Source organism: Theropithecus gelada, chromosome 2 (assembly GCF_003255815.1).
Source record: "Theropithecus gelada isolate Dixy chromosome 2, Tgel_1.0, whole genome shotgun sequence".
Taxonomy (NCBI): domain Eukaryota; kingdom Metazoa; phylum Chordata; class Mammalia; order Primates; family Cercopithecidae; genus Theropithecus; species Theropithecus gelada.
The window spans coordinates 97,557,166-97,576,564 of NC_037669.1; the positions used below are offsets into that span (position 1 = coordinate 97,557,166).

A 19,399-nucleotide genomic window follows, 5' to 3' on the forward strand; every position below is an offset into this window, starting at 1 on the left:
CGGCCCGTGAGGCGTCCGCAGGCGGCCGGCACACGGGACACGGCGTTCGCGGTGCTCGCCTCCGCTGCCCAAGGAGAAAAGAGGAGAAATCTGAAGAGCCCGCGGGGCAGGAGCCAAAACCCCTCAAGTGCCCTGGCGCGAACCCTGGGCGCCAAGCTCTCACGTCTGTTTCCGCCAGTACGCTAGAGCCGGGGTAGTGGGCCGGCACTCACCGCCCCAGCCAATCCGGGACCCGCTCTGGACTGCCCCACCCGCCGCGCACACGCACGCGTCGTTTTGCGGCCGCTGGCCTCTGATTGGCTGGGACGGTTGTGGGTGGGGAGAAGCCGGCCGGACAGGTTAGCGCTGCAGGGATTGGAAGCCGGTTGGCGTGTGAGAGGATTTCTCGCTCGAGGTAAGCGAAACAAGCCGGGGACTGTGAGCCAGGGTCACGGGCCGCGGGACGAGAAGAAGTGGGGCAGCGCTTGGCCAGGCCGAAATGACTTTGGGGGGGTGGGGGGTGGGGGCTGGGGACCGTTGTCTGGAATGAGGGAGGAGAGGTGGAGTTGCCGGGGCTCAGGCCCGGCCTCGAGCGTGGGAGGAGGAGAGGGGTCAGGAACCGAGGCCTGGGGTCCTTAGGGTGAGGGGAGACGGAGCCAGCGAGGTGATGGAGCAGAAGCTTGTGGAGTGAGTTGTTGCTGAGCGGGGAAGTCTCGCTGCTAGGGTGGTAATGAGAGGCGGGAGTAGGAGAGTGTTGGCTGGGCCCGACGGCGGGGAGCGAGGAGCGGGAGCGTCCCCAGAGCTTGGAACATTCTGAAGAGCAGGCTGAGCGGCGGGCGAGGCGGGATAGGAGGGCGAGCGCTCTGGTCACGGAGTCCCGACAAGGTCACAGGAAGAGAGGCGGCGAGGAAGGTCGGGAGGTTGAGGGGAGGGCGTACTAGCAGAGGACCTTCCAGTCCTGATCTTGCTTTTCTCTGCGACCTGGTGTTTCCTCCACCCTGGGAAAGTGACCAGGCCTAGGGCCCTGTGTATTGCTTCTGTGACCGAATTAAATTTTTCTCCTGCCGAGTCGGCGGGTTAGAGATTACAAAGCACAGCGTGAGGGCAGAATTGGGAGCTGCCGACATGATGCAGCAGTGATATTCGCCTTGTCTTAAATTCCCGGAGTGGGAAGCCGCTATTTCCCTCTTCGGAGTATTCCCCACGACAGGGATCTCTGCTTCCGGAAGTACAAAAGCACTTTCGAGTAAGACAGGTTTGGATGGAAAGTTCTAACAGGTTGAAGCGGTAACAACCTGGTCATGAAGCTCCAGCATGACACACATATTTGGAATCCTGTATACTAGGGGTTCTCTTTGTGCACCAGAGTCACTTGAAGGGGCTTCTTAAAGTAAAAATTCCTCGAGCGCTGCCGCAGACCACCTGAATCCAGATCTCCATGCTGGGGCCTTCGCAGCCATTTTAAACAGGCTGATGGGCAACTGATGCAAAATCAAAGTTTGAAGCCAGCATTGCTTTAGATAGTAGTTCCCGTGACAAAATAACTGTGAAGAAAGATCCTTCATTCAGCCTGTTACGTCTCCTGATGCTGGACGGCTCATCTTCCCTTAATGCCACTTTTAGGTTCTCTGTGGAAAGGTCTTCAGTCGTGTCTTACTAAGCGTACAGAATAATTTGTGCTCTTCAAACTGACTTTGAATATCTGGTTACTGGTGCCTTTTTTAGCGTCTATTCAACTTTCTGACAGAGATCTGGGACAATTACTGTGGGTGGATAATAAAGGAAAGTCTGGCAGTGGTGTAGTGAAAAAAGTCTTTTGAAATCACAATTGAAATTGTTAGATGAGTTAAGTCACTGAAGAAGATTCCATTTAACTTAGGCATGACTTTTTTATATGTATCATTCAAAGAGAACAACGTGGGCTTCTGTTGAGTAATGGATTCTTACATTTTCTAATCAGATTTCTTATCTGCAAATTTAATCTAATTTACATCAGCAGCATAAGATTGATGTTTTGGCAATATATTGTCAATCAAAAGAACCCAGGACTCTATATCAGAAGAGCTGGATTCTAATCCTGCCCCACCAGACATGTATTCCTTGTACTGAGCAATTGGTATAATCCTCTCACAACCTTTTCCCCACCTGTAAAATAAGGCTGTTGGCCTGGATTATTCATTTGATTTCTTACTCTCAAATTATATGATTCGAAATTATTGTTCCTGATGCTTAACCAGTTTTCAATTCAGGTGGCTATAAACTATGAATACTTTGGAAACTTACACGTGGTAATTAGAAAGACAGTTATCAAAATTTTGTATTCATACAATATTTTAGGTATGTACTATATGGGAATTATAATATTTGGACTACAGAATAACAAGTGATATGTGTTGGATTTTTAAATATTCATCCTTATTAATTTTATTCTGAAATGTACACATAAGGTGATCTGGAATCACAGACAGATTATCGTCTCGTTTCAAGCAAGTAATGGCCATTTTGTTCCCCACACCCTGATTCTTACCACAGGGGCTATTTTCTGAAAGCCAGGTCACATGCCCCATCCATACAAACTTCAAGAGTCTGTATCATAGGTGAAGAACAGAGAAATAGATTTTCTTCTGTTCTTGACTTATATACAGGAAAGAGACAACTAACCCCCTCCCTCCTGAAAGGAGGGGGAAAAAAAAAAAAAACTTTTGCTCCATTGACCCGTTGGAGAATTAGAGTCAACCAGATGTGAGATAATTATAAGAAAAACTACCAACTTTCTTGCTGTTTTTTAAAAACCATTTATGTCCTGTTTTTGTTTGTTTGTTGGGTCCCTCAGCAAGGGTCTTGCTTGTTTCCCAGGCTGGAGTGCAGTGGCTGGATCATGACTCACCACAGCCTCCGCCTTCCAGGCTCAAGCAGCCCTCCTGCCTCAGCCTCCTGAGGAGGTAGGACTACAGGTGTGCACCATGATGCCCAGCTACCAACTTCCTTGCTTTTAAAGACAATTCCCAAATGATTTTTTAGTTTAGAAATGATTCAGGCAAAAAAGGGGAAAACATGCTTTTATATCTGCAGAAGTTTTTAGTTTTTAAAAGTGGATTGTGGTATATAATAGTTTTATCCCCTGTGTTGCAAGGAACTAAGACCTCAGGTTATTTCTCTTTTCATAGGTACAATATAAGAAACGTAAAAGAAATAAGCACTTAAGAACATACAGTTTGGCATTTTTCTTACTGATTAAACTCCACAAATCTGGATGATTGTTATTTTTTTTCCACTCAGTATTCCTGAGTAACCTAAGAATGCTTTCAGTGGTTGAGAAATGTAACTTTTAAATGTATGCAAGAAACATTTGTAGTGTACCTATTATATATAGGATATTGCACCAGGCAGTGCAGTTGGATACAAGTAGAGCAGGTATTGGCCCCGACTTAAGGATTCTAGCAAAAGAAACAGACAAACTGATGGTTTTAAGGGTTATAAGGAAAGTACAAGATCCTATGGGACTGCATAACCAAAGCACTTACAAACTTAAAGAGACAGAAATTTCTGAGAGGAGGTCAATTAAGATGTGAACCTGAGTCCAATATGGTGACGCCCAGCGGCGGTGTGAACTGTGAGGAATTTGCCTAGTTCCAGGAATTACTCAAGGTGATGTGGACAATTGATGACAGACTAGTACATGAATTAAACACTACGGTTCCAACAGCTTCCTTTGCAGGGAAAATTGATGCCAGCCAAACCTGTAAACAACTTTGAGTCTTTGATGGCAGCTCATGCCAGCAGGGACAGAGTCATTGAAAAACTGTACAGCGCAGACCTCAGCAGTAGTAAAAAACCTCCAAGAAGAGAGAGAAAAGAATTTGGACGATTTAATATTGCTAAAGCAACTCAGAAGAGAATAGACTAAGTTGAAATGGATGCAGTCAGAATGGTAAATGACAGGAGCTGGAAGGAGTTTAATGAATGCTGTGGAATTCACTTCAAGCCTCCAAAGAATGAATAGAGATACTTTTTTTTTTTTTTTTTTTAAGGACCAGATCATCTCATAAGAGCTAAGCATGACAGATGTCAACAGGGCGGGCTTCCTAAGATTGTTTCTGAGCCAATAGTCCAAGACCTTTTGTTGATTTCAGCCCCACTTAGCCAAGACCTCAAGTATAAATAATTCTGATAATTATGGAGAAATCAACTGCTATTTTATACTGATTCTGTTAAAAAAAAAAAAAAGTTTTGTAACTATTAAAATAATTTTCTGACTCAGTGTAAAAAAAGAAAAACCAAACCTGAAAAAGAAAATGGGAGGAGTTAGCTAGGAAAGAGTATCTGAAGGGGATGGAAGGGAGGGAAACTCTCACAAGTAGAGGAATCAGCTTGTGCAAAGGCTTGGAGGTATAGAGAGCATCTTAAAAATACTTAATGTGGGCTGAGCGCTTTGGGAGGCCTAGGCGGGCGGATCACAAGATCAGGAGATCGAGACCATCCTGTGAATGGTGAAACCCCATCTCTACTAAAAATACAAAAAATTAGCCGGGCGCCATGGCGGGCACCTGTAGTCCCAGCTACTCGGGAGGCTGAGGTGGGAGAATGGCATGAACCCGGGAGGCAGAGCTTGCAGTGAGCCAAGATTGCGCCACTGCACTCCAGCCTAGGTGACTGAGCGAGACTCTGTCTCCAAAAGAAAAAAAAAAAAAATTAATGTGGTTAGAATGTGGGGTTGGGAAGGGAAATGAAAGGATTTGTGATAAACTTCCCCTTTGAGAAGGTCATGATTTTTTTTATTTTTATTTTTATTTTTTAAAATTTGAAATGGAGTCTCACTCTGTTGTCCAGGCTGGAGTGCAGTGGCGCAATGTTGGTTCACTGTAACCTCCGCCTCCTGGGTTCAAGCGATTCTCCTGCCTCAGCCTCCCCAAGTAGCTGGGATTTCAGGCGGGCACTCCACCAAGCCCACCACCATGCCCAGCTAATTTTTGTATTTTTAGTAGAGATGGGGTTTCACCATGTTGGCTAGGCTGGTCTACAGTGTTTAATCTCTCCATCCAGTCCATTTATGCAGTTTCTTCAAAGCCAGTCTCAAGTGTTTCTCTGTGAAAGGTGCCAAACCTCCTTTAGCTAAAACACATCACTCTCTAAATTCAGACCTTGTCTGTGTTAGGCTATTGACAATTAATCACACTGTGATTGAAACCACCATTGCAAAATTATAACTGAGACAGTGAAAGAGATAGGACCTAGCCAAAAAAAAGACAACCAGGCATGATGGCTCACGTCTATAATCCTAGCACTTTGGGAGGCTGAGGCGGGCAAATCACTTGGGGCCAGGAGTTTGAGACCAGCCTGGCCAACATGGCAAAACCCCATCTCTACTAAAAATACAAAGAAATTACCCAGGCATGGTGGTGCACACCTGTTATCCCAGCTGTTAGGCTAAGGCACAAATCGCTCAAACCTGGGAGGCAGAAGTTGGTGAGCCAAGATTGAGATCGTGCTCCAGCTTTGGGTGACAGAACTAGACCCTGTCTCATAAAATAAAAATAGAAAAATAAAGCAAAGATGGTAACAGCCCTTTCCCAAAACAAACCCCCTTCTTGCCTGGGGACTAGACGGCCTTTGGAGAACTAACGAATTAGCCACAGCTTAGAAATTACATTTTAGGAGTCATGCAGCTGGAGGTTACAAGATTCTGACCCTCCCTAAAATGATCCTAAGATCAGTGCATGAGATATTTTGCAGACCCTGCACTTGATCAACTGGCACCACCCAGATCAATAAACTGGCTCATCTGATCTTACGTCCCCTACCTAGGAACTGACTCAGCACAAGAGGACAGCTTCAACTTCCCATTTCATCTCCAACCCAACCAATCAGCACTCTATTCACTGGCCTTTCCCTACCCACCAAATTATCCTCAAAAACTGATCCCTGAATGCTCCAAGAGGCTGATTTGACTAATTAAAACCCTGGTCTCCCACGCAGCTGGCTTTGGGTGAATTGTTCTTTCTCTATTGTAATTCCCCTGTCTTGACAAATCAGCTCTGTCTAGCCAGCGAGCAAGGTGAACCTGTTGGGCGGTTACATGATTTTTTTTTTAAAAAAAAAAAAACTAATTTTTGAACCATTAATTACTTTAGCGTTTATATTGTATTATTCAGATATATAGTGAGTATCTTGGACCTTGAGCTTATTGAACCTTATGTATAATAAAGCTCAGTAGTTAGGAGTTTATTCAATTAACAAGTAATGGAGTACAAAAAGAAGGTCTAAGTCCAATCTAAATTTTCTTTTATTTTCTTCTATGTCAGATGACAGGGTTAAGTCATCTCAATGAAGGTGAGGCTTATAGGGATGAATTCACTTTCTAAACTAAGCACACCACCCCCTACCTCTGGAGTTGCGTTTTCGTTGAGGACCTTAACTGCCACTAACTCCCCTTGAGTAGCAAGGTGTTGAATGAGAGGTATTTTTATCAAAGGGAGCATAATGCATATGAAGAACCCAGAAGTGAAAGTAAGATTTTATATGGATGATAGGGTGGGCATAGACTTTTAAGTTTATTGTAATTGGCACTAATTAGAGACTTGTATACTTAAACTGTGCTTCAGCCCCTTACTTTATCTGTGGGTAAAGTTTACTGCAATTCAAAATAGTTCAGTGAAGAAAGTATATTTTGTTATTGTGGCTAAAATGAAATTGAATTTGTTAATGCCTCATTGTGGTAAAAGGCTATTCACTGAGACGACTGAAAAGGAGGAAAGGAGCCTTTGATCCCTGTGATAATGAAAATGAATTTTTTTTTTTTTTAACCCCTATCCCCTTACTCATATGTTATCAGGCTAGTTCTTGCCTTTGGGATGCCATTTAAAGGAATTATAAAAAGAGGATAGAGTTTTAAAGGGAAGCCTGGGGGATGTGAGGTATGTAAAGGAAGGCAGATCTGAAGCTTAGAAGATATTAAGAAGACCCTGAGGGTAATTCAGTTTTGTGCTGCAGTGATGTTAAAAATGCTAATCGTAGGGCCAGACTTGGTAGCTCACGCCTGTAATCCCAACACTGGGAGGCAGGTGGATCACCTGAGGTCAGGAGTTCGAGACCAGCCTGACCAAGATGGTGAAACCCCATCTCTACTAAAAATACAAAAAAGTTAGCCAGGCATGGTGGCAGGCACTTCTAATCCCAGGTATCTGGGAGGCTGAAGCAAGAGAATCACTTGAACCTGGGAGGCAGAAGTTGTAGTGAGCCAAGACTGCGCCACTGCACTCCAGCCTGGGCAACAAGAACAAAACTCCATCTCAAAAAAAAAAAAAAAGAAGAAAAAGCTAATCATAGGCTGGCACAGTGGCTCACACCTGTAATCCCAGCAGTTTGGGAGGCTGAGGTGGGTGGATCACTTGAGGTCAGGAGTGAAACCCTGTCTCTACTAAAAAATACAAAAAAATTAGTCAGGCATGGTGGTGTGTGCCAAGTGGAGGTTGCAGTGAGCTGAGATGGTGCCACTGCACTCCAGCCTGGGCAACAGAGCAAGAGTCGGTCTCAAAAAAGAAAAAAACTAATCATAGTCATAAAAAAATCTAAAAGGCTATGAAGGAGACATTTCTACCAATATTATTTGAAATAAAAGCTTTGTTTGTTCTTTTTTTTTTTTTTTTTTTTTTGTGGCAGAGGCTCGCTCTGTCGCCCAGGCTGGAGTGCAGTGGCCAGATCTCAGCTCACTGCAAGCTCCGCCTCCTGGGTTTACGCCATTCTCCTGCCTCAGCCTCCCGAGTAGCTGGGACTACAGGCGCCCGCCACCTCGCCCGGCTAGTTTTTTGTATTTTTTTAGTAGAGACGGGGTTTCACCGTGTTAGCCAGGATGGTCTTGATCTCCTGACCTCGTGATCCGCCCGTCTCGGCCTCCCAAAGTGCTGGGATTACAGGCTTGAGCCACCGCGCCCGGCCAAAGCTTTGTTCTTAAAATGAATAAATAATGAGCTAGGTAGAAACTTTGGCTATTCAGAATAACTACGCTTTCCCCCAGGGGCAACCATCATGGATAACAGATTACTGTAATAGATTAGAAACTAATCTGAAGTGAAAACTGAAGCAAGGAAGCACATTGGAATAAATAAACCAGCAGTTGAAAGCAATAAAGACTGCACTTAACTACACCGAAAAGTGCTAAGTAGGATTTCCAATGTGATATTGAAGGTTCAATAGGAGTTCTCAGTTTGGTTTGAGTAACTTAAAATTGTCAAGTTAAATAGTTGATTAAGGATGAAGATAGCCAGAAAATTAGTAGCTACTATTTTAATTGATAAAAGTAACATCAATTTAGGCCGGGCGCGGTGGCTCAAGCCTGTAATCCCAGCACTTTGGGAGGCCGAGAGGGGCGGATCACGAGGTCAGGAGATCGAGACCATCCTGGCTAACACGGTGAAACCCCATCTCTACTAAGAAATACAAAAAATAGCCGGGCGAGGTGGCAGCGCCTGTAGTCCCAGCTACTCGGGAGGCTGAGGCCGGAGAATGGCGTGAACCCGGGAGGCGGAGCTTGCAGTGAGCTGAGATCCGGCCACTGCACTCCAGCCTGGGCTACAGAGCGAGACTCCGTCTCAAAAAAAAAAAAGTAACATCAATTTAAAATTTTTCGCTATTTTTAATAACATTTTGCTAAAAATGAATGGGTTGTACCGGAGAAAGGGCAAAACAATAGGGGGAATAAATGTATACAACTCTCCCTGAGGGTGACTATACGTTAAAAATACAGTTAATTTCTAAAAATATTTTTTAACTTTAAGATTATGGATAACATATGCTAAGATTCTCATGGAAGTTAGGAATATTTTAAATACATCCAGATATTTAATAATGTTCAGATGCTTTTAATTACAGAACCTCATAGAAATTCTCTCTCAGGGTGATTCTTCAAGCAGTCACTATGTCAACAGACACAGGTGTTTCCCTTCCTTCGTATGAGGAAGATCAGGGATCCAAACTTATTCGAAAAGCTAAAGAGGCACCATTTGTACCTGTTGGTAAGTTTGACTGACATTTTAGTGATCTTGAATACGGTAGAGCTGTGATAAACTTGTTCATTGAGTATATCCTGAAAGAATGTATTTTCCATTTTTTTCTTATGTTGTTGAAATATGCTGATATTGGCATAATATAAATCTCATCACAATGATTCTTCTGTATGTATTCAGACTCTTTCTTTCTTTTTGGAGACAGGGTCTCTTTCGCCTAGACTGAAGTGCAGTGGCTCGATCATAGACCACCCCTCAACCTCTCAGGTTCTTGATCCTTCCACCTCAGCCTCCTAAGTAGCTGGGACCACAGGCGTGCACCACCACACCCAGCTAATTTTTGTATTTTTGTATAGACACAGGGTTTTGCCATGTTGCCTAGGCTGGTCTTGAACTCTTGGGCTCAAGCAATCTGTGCACCCTCAGCCTATTGCTAGGATTATAGGTGTGAGCCACCACTCCAGCTGAGACTTCTTATTTTATTGAGTCTTATTTCAGTGAATAATGTTGTTTTGGTGAAGCCCAAGACCACCCTTTCACGTTAGATGATTGGGCCAAGACTCGTAAGACTCAAAACTGCTTGTTATGGTCATAGTTATAGTTTATTACAGCAATGGGATATAGGTTAAAGTCAACAAAGACGTATAGAATGAAGTCTAGGATAAACCAGACACAAAATTCTAGGTGTCCCCTTCCCAGGGAGTTCCAGAGGGAGAGGGGGTACATTTAATTCTTCAGTACTGATGATGTGATATGTGGCAATACATGCTAAGTCTTGCCATCCAGGGAAGAAGCCCACCAAGCCTTGGTAACCAGGTTTTATTGAGGTGTCAGTCATGACTGAAATTAGCTATTCAGTCTCCTGTCCCCCAGAGGTCAGACTCGCAGGCATATTAAAATTCATTTAATGTGCACTTAAAACAGATGAAAGGTGAAATTTATAGTATATAAACTAATCTCAAGAAAAAGTTTAAAAATTTGTAATTGTACAAAGAATTTAAAAATTACCTTTAATGCCACCATTTAGATATAACTATTGTTACCATTTTGATGTACATATTTTTTCCAGTTGTTTTTTCTTTTTTTATCTTTGCAAATTCAGTATCATACTAAGATGCATATAAGTATTATAATTTTTATCTCATGTTTTTACCTATGTTATTTGAAACTCGACTTTTTTTTTCCCCCCGAGGAGTTTTGCTCTTGTTGCCCAGGCTGGAGTGCAATGGCGCGATGTCAGCTCACTGCAACCTCCACCTCTTGAGTTCAAGTGATTATCCTGCCTCAGCCTCCCAAGTAGCTAGAATTACAGGTGCCCGCCACCACACCAGCTAATTTTTTAGTATTTTTAGTAGAGACGGGGGTTTCATCCTGTTGGCCAGGCTGGTCTCGAACTCCTGATCTCAGGTGATCCACCTGCCTCAGTCTCCCAAAGTGCTGGGATTACAGGCGTGAGCCACCATGCCTGGCCTAAAAACTCCACTTTTTTTTTGAAACGGAGTCTCCCTCTGTCGCCCAGGCTGGAGTGCAGTGGCACAATCTTGGCTCACTGCAAGCTCCGCCTCCTGAGCTCACACCATTCTCCTGCCTCAGCCTCCCGAGTAACGGGACTACAGGTGCCTGCCACCACGCCTGGCTAATTTTTTCTATTTTTCAGTAGAGACAGGGTTTCACTGTGTTAGCCAGGATGGTCTCGATCTCCTGACCTCGTGGTCCACCCGCCTCAGCCCCCAAAGTGCTGGGATTACAGGCGTGAGCCACCACGCCTGGCCAGAACTCCACTTTTAATGACTTAATTTATATGATATAAATTACTATTATATATAACATTATAATCTTGGTAGAAATTTATGTGGTTTCTAATTTTTCATTATTAACAAACTACTGAGCATCTTTTTAGATGGCTCTCCAAGAAGTTAAAGGACTTTTTTTTGTTTGTTTGTTTTTGAGATGGAGTCTCGCTCTGTTGTCCGGGCTGGAGTGCAGTGGCCGGATCTCAGCTCACTGCAAGCTCTGCCTCCCGGATTTACGCCATTCTCCTGCCTCAGCCTCCCGAGTAGCTGGGACTACAGGCGCCCGCCACCTCGCCCGGCTAGTTTTTTGTATTTTTTAGTAGAGACGGGGTTTCACCGTGTTAGCCAGGATGGTCTCGATCTCCTGACCTCGTGATCCACCCGTCTCGGCCTCCCAAAGTGCTGGGATTACAGGCTTGAGCCACTGCGCCTGGCCAGAAGTTAAAGGACTTTGAAGTCTCTCGAAGGAATTTTTCTTCTGAGCATGTAATTAATAAGTTAGTTGCAAAAGTGCATAAAACAGAAAGGTACCATGCCCTGTGATGCTGACTCTGAAAGACAACGGCAGTTTGCACAGTCTGTCAGTGTTTTCTTCTCCATATACTACCATAAATTATTATTTATAATTATTTTTAGATGAAATATTTTTCTTTAGCCTTGTTTTCGTTATCTTTTTATAACAATGCATATAGGAACTTTTGTATTTTTAATAATTGAATCATTAATTTTGTAGATATACAATGTTTTGTAACAGAGATCTCTAAAATTTTTTGGTTGTACATTCCCTCAGTAAAAAATAATTTGAGCACGTACGTCCTGCCAGTGTGTTGTGTGTTTACCTATTTTTAAGTCATTTATAAGTACTTTTGTTCTTACACATTTGGTACATTATGAAATGGGCAGAAAGACATTTCAAAAGGATAAGATACAAATATAAAATTTTCTGCTCTTTAATGGGTTGTCATTTATACATATCCCTTCTTAGGAGTACATAAATCCTACATTGATTTAACCATTGCTCTATTGACGACATAGGAGTTGTTCCCATTATGTTGCTTTTACAAACTGTTGGAAGAGTATGTGTGTAAAAATTAAATATCCTTGTATGTTTAATTGTACCAAAACAATTATTTACACCAATAGGCTGTGATGGGTTGGTTTTCCCATACTCTCAATAGCACTAGATATTATCATTCTTTGAGCATCTTTTCATATGTGTTGGTCATTCAGGCTTCTCTTCTGTGAATTAGCTTTTTTTTTGCTTTTTTGTTTTTGCTTTTGTTTCTGTTTCAACTAGGTTGTCTTTTTCTAATTAAATTATAATTATGTATTTTAGGTATTATGTCTTCTTATATGTTGCAAGGCCTTCATGATCCTGGGACTACTTAGGTTCCTGTATTTCCTTATGTTCTTGATTTATCATTGAGATACTAATCTATCTGGAATTTATTTGTAGGTATAACATGAGGCAAAATCTAACTTTATACTTTTTCCATATGGATGCCTTAATTTTCTAACACAGTAATTTGGGTATCTATTTTGCATTCTTTTACCACTTATTTGAAATGTGAACTATGTCATACACGAACCATAGGTTTGTTACTGAACTACTGTACCTATTTTGTTACTTTGATCTGTCTGCCAGAAACTTAATGGTATGTTTAGAACCTCATAAGCCAGTACCCTTTCACTATTCTACCTTCTCAAATAGAGCTTGCCTGTTTACTTTGAAATTAGCTTGTTAATTGCAGCTACTCAGGAAGCCAAGGCAGGAGGGTCACTTGAGCCCAGGGGTTCAGGGCGGTAGTGTATAATGGTCATGCCTGCGAATACCCACTGAACTCTAGTCTGGGAAATATAGGAAGACCCCGTGTCTAAAAAAAAGAGAGAAAAGAATAAGAAATTGGCCTGCCCAGCCCAAAATGGGGGGAAATGTCTCATTTTTACATTTGGATTAGATTGAATTTATTAATTTGGGGAGAATGGGAATCTTAGAATGTGGTGCATCTACCGATTTTCATGCAAACCTTTTGTGTCCTTAAATATAATTTTATTGTTTTCTGTAGGTCTAGAAATTTAATTTCTCTAGATATGCTTTTTAATGTATTCATCAAAGTAATCTTTTTTCTTACTGGTTCTAGTTGTGTTTCTTTTTGTTCTTTTGAGACGGAGTCTTGCTCTGTCGCCCAGGGTGGAGTGCAGTGGCACAATCTCAGCTTACTGCAACCTCTGCCTCCCGGGTTCAAGCAATTCTTGTGCCTCAGCCTCCCGAGTAGCTGGTATTACAGGTGCCTGCCACCACGCCTGGCTGATTTTTGTGGTTTTAGTAGAGACAGGGTTTTGCCATGTTGGCCAGGTTGGTCTGGAATTCCTGACCTCATATGATCCACCTGCCTCGGCCTCCCAAAGTACTGGGATTACAGGCATGAGCCGCTGCACCTGGCCTCTAGCTGTGTTTCATTTGATTCTCTTGGATTTCCTATACACAGTTAGATGATCTGCAAACCAGTAGTGTTTCTTCCTAAATTATGCCTATAGTTTTTTTTATGTGATTTAAAATTGTTTAGGATCTCCAGGCAACAACAGCAGTATTCACATGTATCCCTGACTTATTCTTATCTTTAAAGGGAACTTTTTTCCTTATCTCTTTTTCATTTTTTAATAAAAAATAAGACTGAGTGCTTTGGCTCATTCCTGTAATCCCAGTGCTTTAGGGGGCTGAGGCAGGAGGATCACTTGAGCCTAGGAGTTCAAGACAGCCTGGGCAACACAGTGAGACCCTGTTTTGTGTTTTTAGTAGAGATGGGGTTTCACCATTTTGGCCAGACTAGTCTTGAACTCCTGTTTTCAAGTGATCCACCTGTCTCAGCCTCCCAAAGTGCTTGAATTACAGGTGTGAGCCACTGCACCCAGCCTTTCGTGTTATCTTAATTTTGTTTTGGTATCAGGGATTTGTTTTCTTGGGAAATATATTGGAAAAAAATGTATTGGTATGTTTTTAATGCCCTGGAATACTTCTAAATAACATGAATTGAGAATGCCCTTATAATTTTTATTAGACCTTGTTAATAAAACTATTTGGGTCTTTATCTTTTGGGGATAAAGCATGGATTGCCCATTTAATTCTTTCTGTGGTTATTGGTATAGAAAGGTTTTCTACAACTTCTTGAATCAAATTTAGGAATTTGTAGTTTCCTCAGAAATCATTCATTTCACCTAGATTTTCAAATTTAATTGGCAAAGAGCAATCATCTCTTATTTTTAAAAATCTCTTTACCACTTGTGATTATATCCACTTTCTCATTCCTAATGTTGTATATTTATTTTCTCTTTGATCAGACTTCCTGGAGGTTTTACAATTTTATTTGTTCTAAGAACCAGTACTGTTTTTATTTTTCAAATAATGTTTGATAGTTTCCTAATCTCTCAGTTTTTACTTTAACCTCCGAATCTAGTTATTGGTGCTCAGCTTCTCAGTGGTTAGAGGGCGGGTGTGTGTGTGTGGCTGTTTTATGTCTTGATTGCTAAGTTTTGGCTTTATGGTAGTCGTCCAGGAAGAAGGCCTTTTTAGAAGTTGGAATTTTCTTCGTGGCCTGATAAACGATTGGTTTTATCAAAGCTTCATAGACATTTGAAAGAATGTGGGATCTCTGTTATAATTAAAATATTAAATTTTATTTATTTTTAAGAATTTAAGTAAGGTTATTTAATGGTGCCGTTCAATTCTGTAGCTTTAGTTTGGGGCTTCTTATTCTGTTGTTTTCTGAAAGAGACATATTTTCCCATTTTGTTATCTTCTAATAGAGCTGATCTTGTGTTCCTAACAATTTTTGCCTCATTTATGTTACTGCTATATTAGATTATTTTAAAGCTTTATGACTATTTTAAAATGTATTTATTTATATGTATATACATAGTTTTTGAGATGGAGTCTCGCTCTGTTGCCCAGGCTGGACTGCAGTGGCGTGATCTCAGCTCACTGCAACCTCCGCCTCCCAGGTTTAAGCATTCTTTCTGCCTCAGCCTCCCGAGTAGCTGGGATTACAGGCACATGCCACCATGCCTGGCTAATTTTTTGTCTTTTTAGTAGAGATGGCCAGGCTGTTGGCCAAGCTGCTCTCAAACTCCTGACCTCAGGTAATCCACCTGCCTCAGCCTCCCAAAGTGCTAGGATGATGGGTGTGAGCTACCACTCCCAACCCTAATTTTTTTTTCTTCTTATGATTTGGAAGTTCTGAGGCTGTTCTTATACTGCTTGCTGGTGGTCTTCTTTACATTGTCAAACTAGGATGTGTTTTTTTCATCTATTTCCAGTATTAAAATGAATGTAAATTTATTCCCTAACTTAAGACCTTTAGCACACATTTTGTTGTAATAATCATAGCCTAATTTCAGATTCTTAATTTTTCTGTATTATACCAGTCATTTTCAAGGAACCAGTACAGATTTTCCTGTCTTTATTGCTCACCATTATATCTTAACCATTATGTCTTTATTTCTTGAACTGTCCATTTTGACTCACTGTTTTTATTTGACTGGATATTTTCCTCTAGGTTTTTGTATCAGCACGTGGGTGGCAGCTTGGGAAAGAGAGCCCTCCTGTAGTCCCAGTTATTAGGGAGGCTGAGCCAAGAGGATCACTTGAGCCCAGGAGTTCAAGGCTGCAGTGAGCTATGATTGTGCGACTGCACTCCAGCCTGGGCAACAGAGCAAGACCCCATCTCTTAAAAAATAAAATAATAAATCTTAAAAAGAAAACATGCAAGGTCATGTCCTGAATGCTTTTACCCTCAAAATGAATGAGAGTTTGGCTCTGTATAGAACTCTAGGATCATAATCCTTTTAACTGAAACTAATATTACTCTATTCTTTTCCTTTATTTACTTACATTCTTCCCAGTACAGTATTCCAAAGTTTGAAATATTCAGGCAATGTTTCTCAGTAGTAGTCATGTGTAGGATTGTCTCTGGTATATTAACTGATTACCTTGAGGGAGGGAAATAGGACAGAGAGGAAATGTAATAAATTCATTTTCTAAGTCAAGACCTTTGGCACACTTTTGTTCTGATGATCATAATCAAGGTTCCTGTTAATTCTCTAGCACTCTTTTAAAGGAGTTTGTCTACTGGCCCCACAAACCCACATTTTTAAAGATAATCCTGACTTTTTGGATCTGCTATTGTTTGCTTCAAGATTTTTTGTTTTAACAGGGGAAAACATGAAAAACTCAATTTGTATGTTAGCTAATTAATGATCTGATAAAGAATCCTCATATAAATAATAAAATGTACATTGATTGATGGTAAAGTCATCTTGGTCCCTTCTCCTCATGCATCTGACATACTTGTTACTTTGTTTTACAGGACTAGCAGGTTTTGCAGCAATTGTTGCATATGGATTATACAAACTGAAGAGCAGGGGAAATACTAAAATGTCTCTTCATCTGATCCACATGCGTGTGGCTGCCCAAGGCTTTGTTGTAGGAGCAATGACTGTTGGTAGGTTCCTACAGGAAATTTTCAAATTTTCGTTTCTTATTGAAATATTTCTTGACGATCAAAATAGGTAAATATTTTTAGCTGACCTTTTAGCAGTTTGAGAATATCACTTATTTTCATGTAGAAAATGAATTAATGAAGATAATTCAAGTAGTGACATAGTTTTTCTATGATATATCCTACTAAGATTTTAAAGAAATGAAAAAAATCCCGTCAACCACTGAGTTTATAATTTCATTGAAGAGCCTAGACGTGTAAATGGGGTTGGTAGTAACATCTGTTATCTGGGAGAGACATACAATTGCTATTTTATTGTGTTTTTAAAGGAGAGTTTCTTAAAGTGTAGGTATTACATGCTTCTATTGGCTTTATAATTCATTGACTTTATCTGGTATTATGTAGCAAGAGTGATTCCTTTCAAAGTTACCAGATAAATATTGATTGTTCTTTAAAAGAAATATTGTAATATGTGAAGTAGCCATACCAGCCCTTTACTACTTGGGAAACTACTGTATGTAAAAAGAGTTTTAGAAATTTAAGATGTTTAAGAAGGCAAGAGTATAAGCTTCCTAGGGTCTTGTTCCCCTTGTAAATATTCCATGTTAGCAATGGTACTACTTTCAGCTATTTTATGAACTGGTTTTTATTTTTCAATATTTAAGAAAATATTGAAATGCTTAACTAGCATTCTTTTTCTTTAGGTATGGGCTATTCCATGTATCGGGAATTCTGGGCAAAACCTAAGCCTTAGAAGAAGAGATGCTGTCTTGGTCTTGTTGGAGGAACTTGCTTTAGTTAGATGTCTCATTATTGAAGTTACCTATTATTGTTGAAAATAAACTAATTTGTATGGATTTAGATGGTAACATGGCATTTTGAATATTGGCTTCCTTTCTTACAGGCTTGATTTGCCTGGTGACCGAATTACTAGTGACTAGTTTACTAACTAGGTCATTCAAGGAAGTCAAGTTAACTTAAACCTGTCACCTAAATGTACTTGATAGTGTTGAAATGTCCACCTTCTCAAATTTTTAAGATGAACTTAGTTCTAAAGAAGATAACAGGCCAGTCCTGAAGGTACTCCCAGTTTGCTGCAGAATCTCGTATTTTGGATGTTGTATAAGAGTCCTATTTCCCCCAGTTAATTCAACTTTTTTCTACCTATTTTACGGACTATCTGGCTCTGTTAGAACTCTGTCCAAAAAGTGCATGGAATATAGTTTGTAAAGCTTCCCACAGCTGACGATATATGTGCATGTGTTTAAACCAAATCCAGAAAGCTTATAATAGAACTGCATAATAGTAGTATTTATTAAAGAATCAGAATTGTAAACATGAGAATAACTTAAGGATTCTAGTTTCGTTTTTTGTAATTGCAGATTATATTTTTGCTGTTGATATAATAATTTTTAAATGTCATCTTGAAATAGAAATACATATTTTAAGCATTCATGCAAAGGTAAATGAACACTTTTTTAATGTGTGTGTTGCTTATGTTTTTCCATAAGAATTGTAAACATTGAACTGAACAAATTACCTGTAATGAATTTGATTAATGACTTATGAGCAGGCTGGTTTGGCCAGACAGTATACCCAAACTTTTATGTATTACAGAAGGCTATTACACTTGTGAAATTCTCTTGTCTAATCTAAATTTACATTCCATGGTGATAACATGGTATATGTATTGTTATTAAAGTAAGTGACCCATGTCAAATGTGTTGTGTTTATTTCATGAGGAAGAGCTTTCTGTAGAGGAACAAATTTGAGAACAAGTTTCAGGAAATTGCCTTTTTTGTTGTTCTCTAATCATGTTCTGCTCTCTGTTTCGACGATTTTAAAAATATTTTACTCTATGGTGTGTTTTACTTTCTTTCCTTTTGTGAGTAATTTTTGTTCTATTGATTATCCATATAAATTTTTTATTTTTTTTTATTTTTTATTTTTTGAGAAAGAATTATTCTCTGGCACGTAGGCTGGAGTGCAGTGGCACGATCTTGGCTTACTGCAACTTCCACCCCCCGGGTTCAAGTGATTCTCCTGCCTCAGCCTCCCGAGTAGCTGTGATTACAGGCATGTGCCAACACGCCTGGCTAATTTTTGTATTTTTAGTAGAGATGAGGTTTCACCGTGTTGGCCAGGCTGATCTTGAACTCCTGACCTCAGGTTATCCACCTGCCTTGGCCTCCCAAAGTGTTAGATTACAGGCGTGAGCCTCCACCCCCAGCTGATTATCCATATAATTATAACACTCTTCGATTTATTTTTAGTCACCAATAATTCCTTTTGAGAAATATTTAAGCCTAGCATATTTCTTTCTTCCCTCCTTCTCTACTAACCAGTTCTGGTCAATAATATTATTGGATTTTACTCTTATACTGTTTGTTTGTTTGTTTGTTTTGAGACGGAGTCTTGCTCTGTTGCTCAGGCTGGAGTACAGTGGCGTGATCTGAGCTCACGGCAACCTCCACCTCCTAGGTTCAAGTGATTCTGATGCTTCAACCTCCTGAGTAGCTGGGATTACAGGCACGCACCACCATGGCCAGGCTAATTTTTGTATTTTTAGTAAAGGCAAGGTTTCATCATGTTGGCCAGGATGATCTCGAACTCCTGGCTTCAAGAGATCTATCTGCCTCAGCCTCCCAAAGTGCTGGGATTACAGGCATAATCCACCACACCTGACCTCTTGTACTGTTAAATGTGATTATACTTCTCTTTGACTTGTCAGCATAGCTTTAGCTGATGTGTTCTGGTGCCCAACTATCATTGTATCAGTGAACTTCCACTTTCTTTCCCTTTTCTCTCAATTTTTGTTGTATCATTTCTACATTGTGAGGACATATAATATTTCCATTCTGTTGTCATCCTCACATTTCTTAGTTCCACAGTTTAAATATATTTGAAACTCAAACATTCCCAGTAATCTCTTGGTCAGCTGAAATTAATGATTTAACAGTTTCCTTAAAGACTTATGGAACAATTTCCCTAAATTTTTGCCATGTCAAATATGTTTATCTAGCCTTTACACAGTAAAAACAATTTGGCTAGATAATACAATTCTCAGTTCATATTTTTCTTTGGAATATTAAAGTGTTGCTATAGAGAAGCCTAAAGTCATGTGACATTT

At 40.5% G+C, this 19,399-nt stretch overlaps 1 protein-coding gene and 1 pseudogene across 3 annotated transcripts; both read left to right on the top strand.

Annotated features, from left to right (window-relative positions):
- The first annotated feature begins 294 nt into the window (after positions 1-294).
- On the top strand, positions 295-17,989 carry HIGD1A (HIG1 hypoxia inducible domain family member 1A). 3 transcript variants are annotated; one of them, XM_025374900.1, is made up of 4 exons: positions 295-394; positions 8,848-8,990; positions 16,138-16,272; positions 16,974-17,989. In XM_025374900.1, the coding sequence occupies exons 2-4, from the start codon at positions 8,894-8,896 to the stop codon at positions 17,021-17,023; spliced, it is 282 nt and encodes a 93-aa protein (XP_025230685.1). In that variant the 5' UTR covers positions 295-394; positions 8,848-8,893; the 3' UTR covers positions 17,024-17,989. The 3 variants fall into 3 exon arrangements, with proteins under 3 accessions (XP_025230685.1, XP_025230683.1, XP_025230682.1); XM_025374898.1 differs by having other exon boundaries at positions 301-394; positions 8,872-8,990; XM_025374897.1 differs by having other exon boundaries at positions 388-666; positions 8,872-8,990.
- LOC112618181 lies at positions 3,565-3,982 on the top strand (annotated as a pseudogene).
- Positions 17,990-19,399: the final 1,410 nt, after the last annotated feature.

Coding starts and splice junctions, on each gene's coding strand:
- HIGD1A (XM_025374897.1), top strand. CDS start 647: ATGGAGCAGAAGCTTGTGGA. Junction 667..8,871: donor ATGGAGCAGAAGCTTGTGGA/GTGAGTTGTTGC, acceptor ATTCTCTCTCAG/GGTGATTCTTCAAGCAGTCA. Junction 8,991..16,137: donor GGCACCATTTGTACCTGTTG/GTAAGTTTGACT, acceptor TTTGTTTTACAG/GACTAGCAGGTTTTGCAGCA.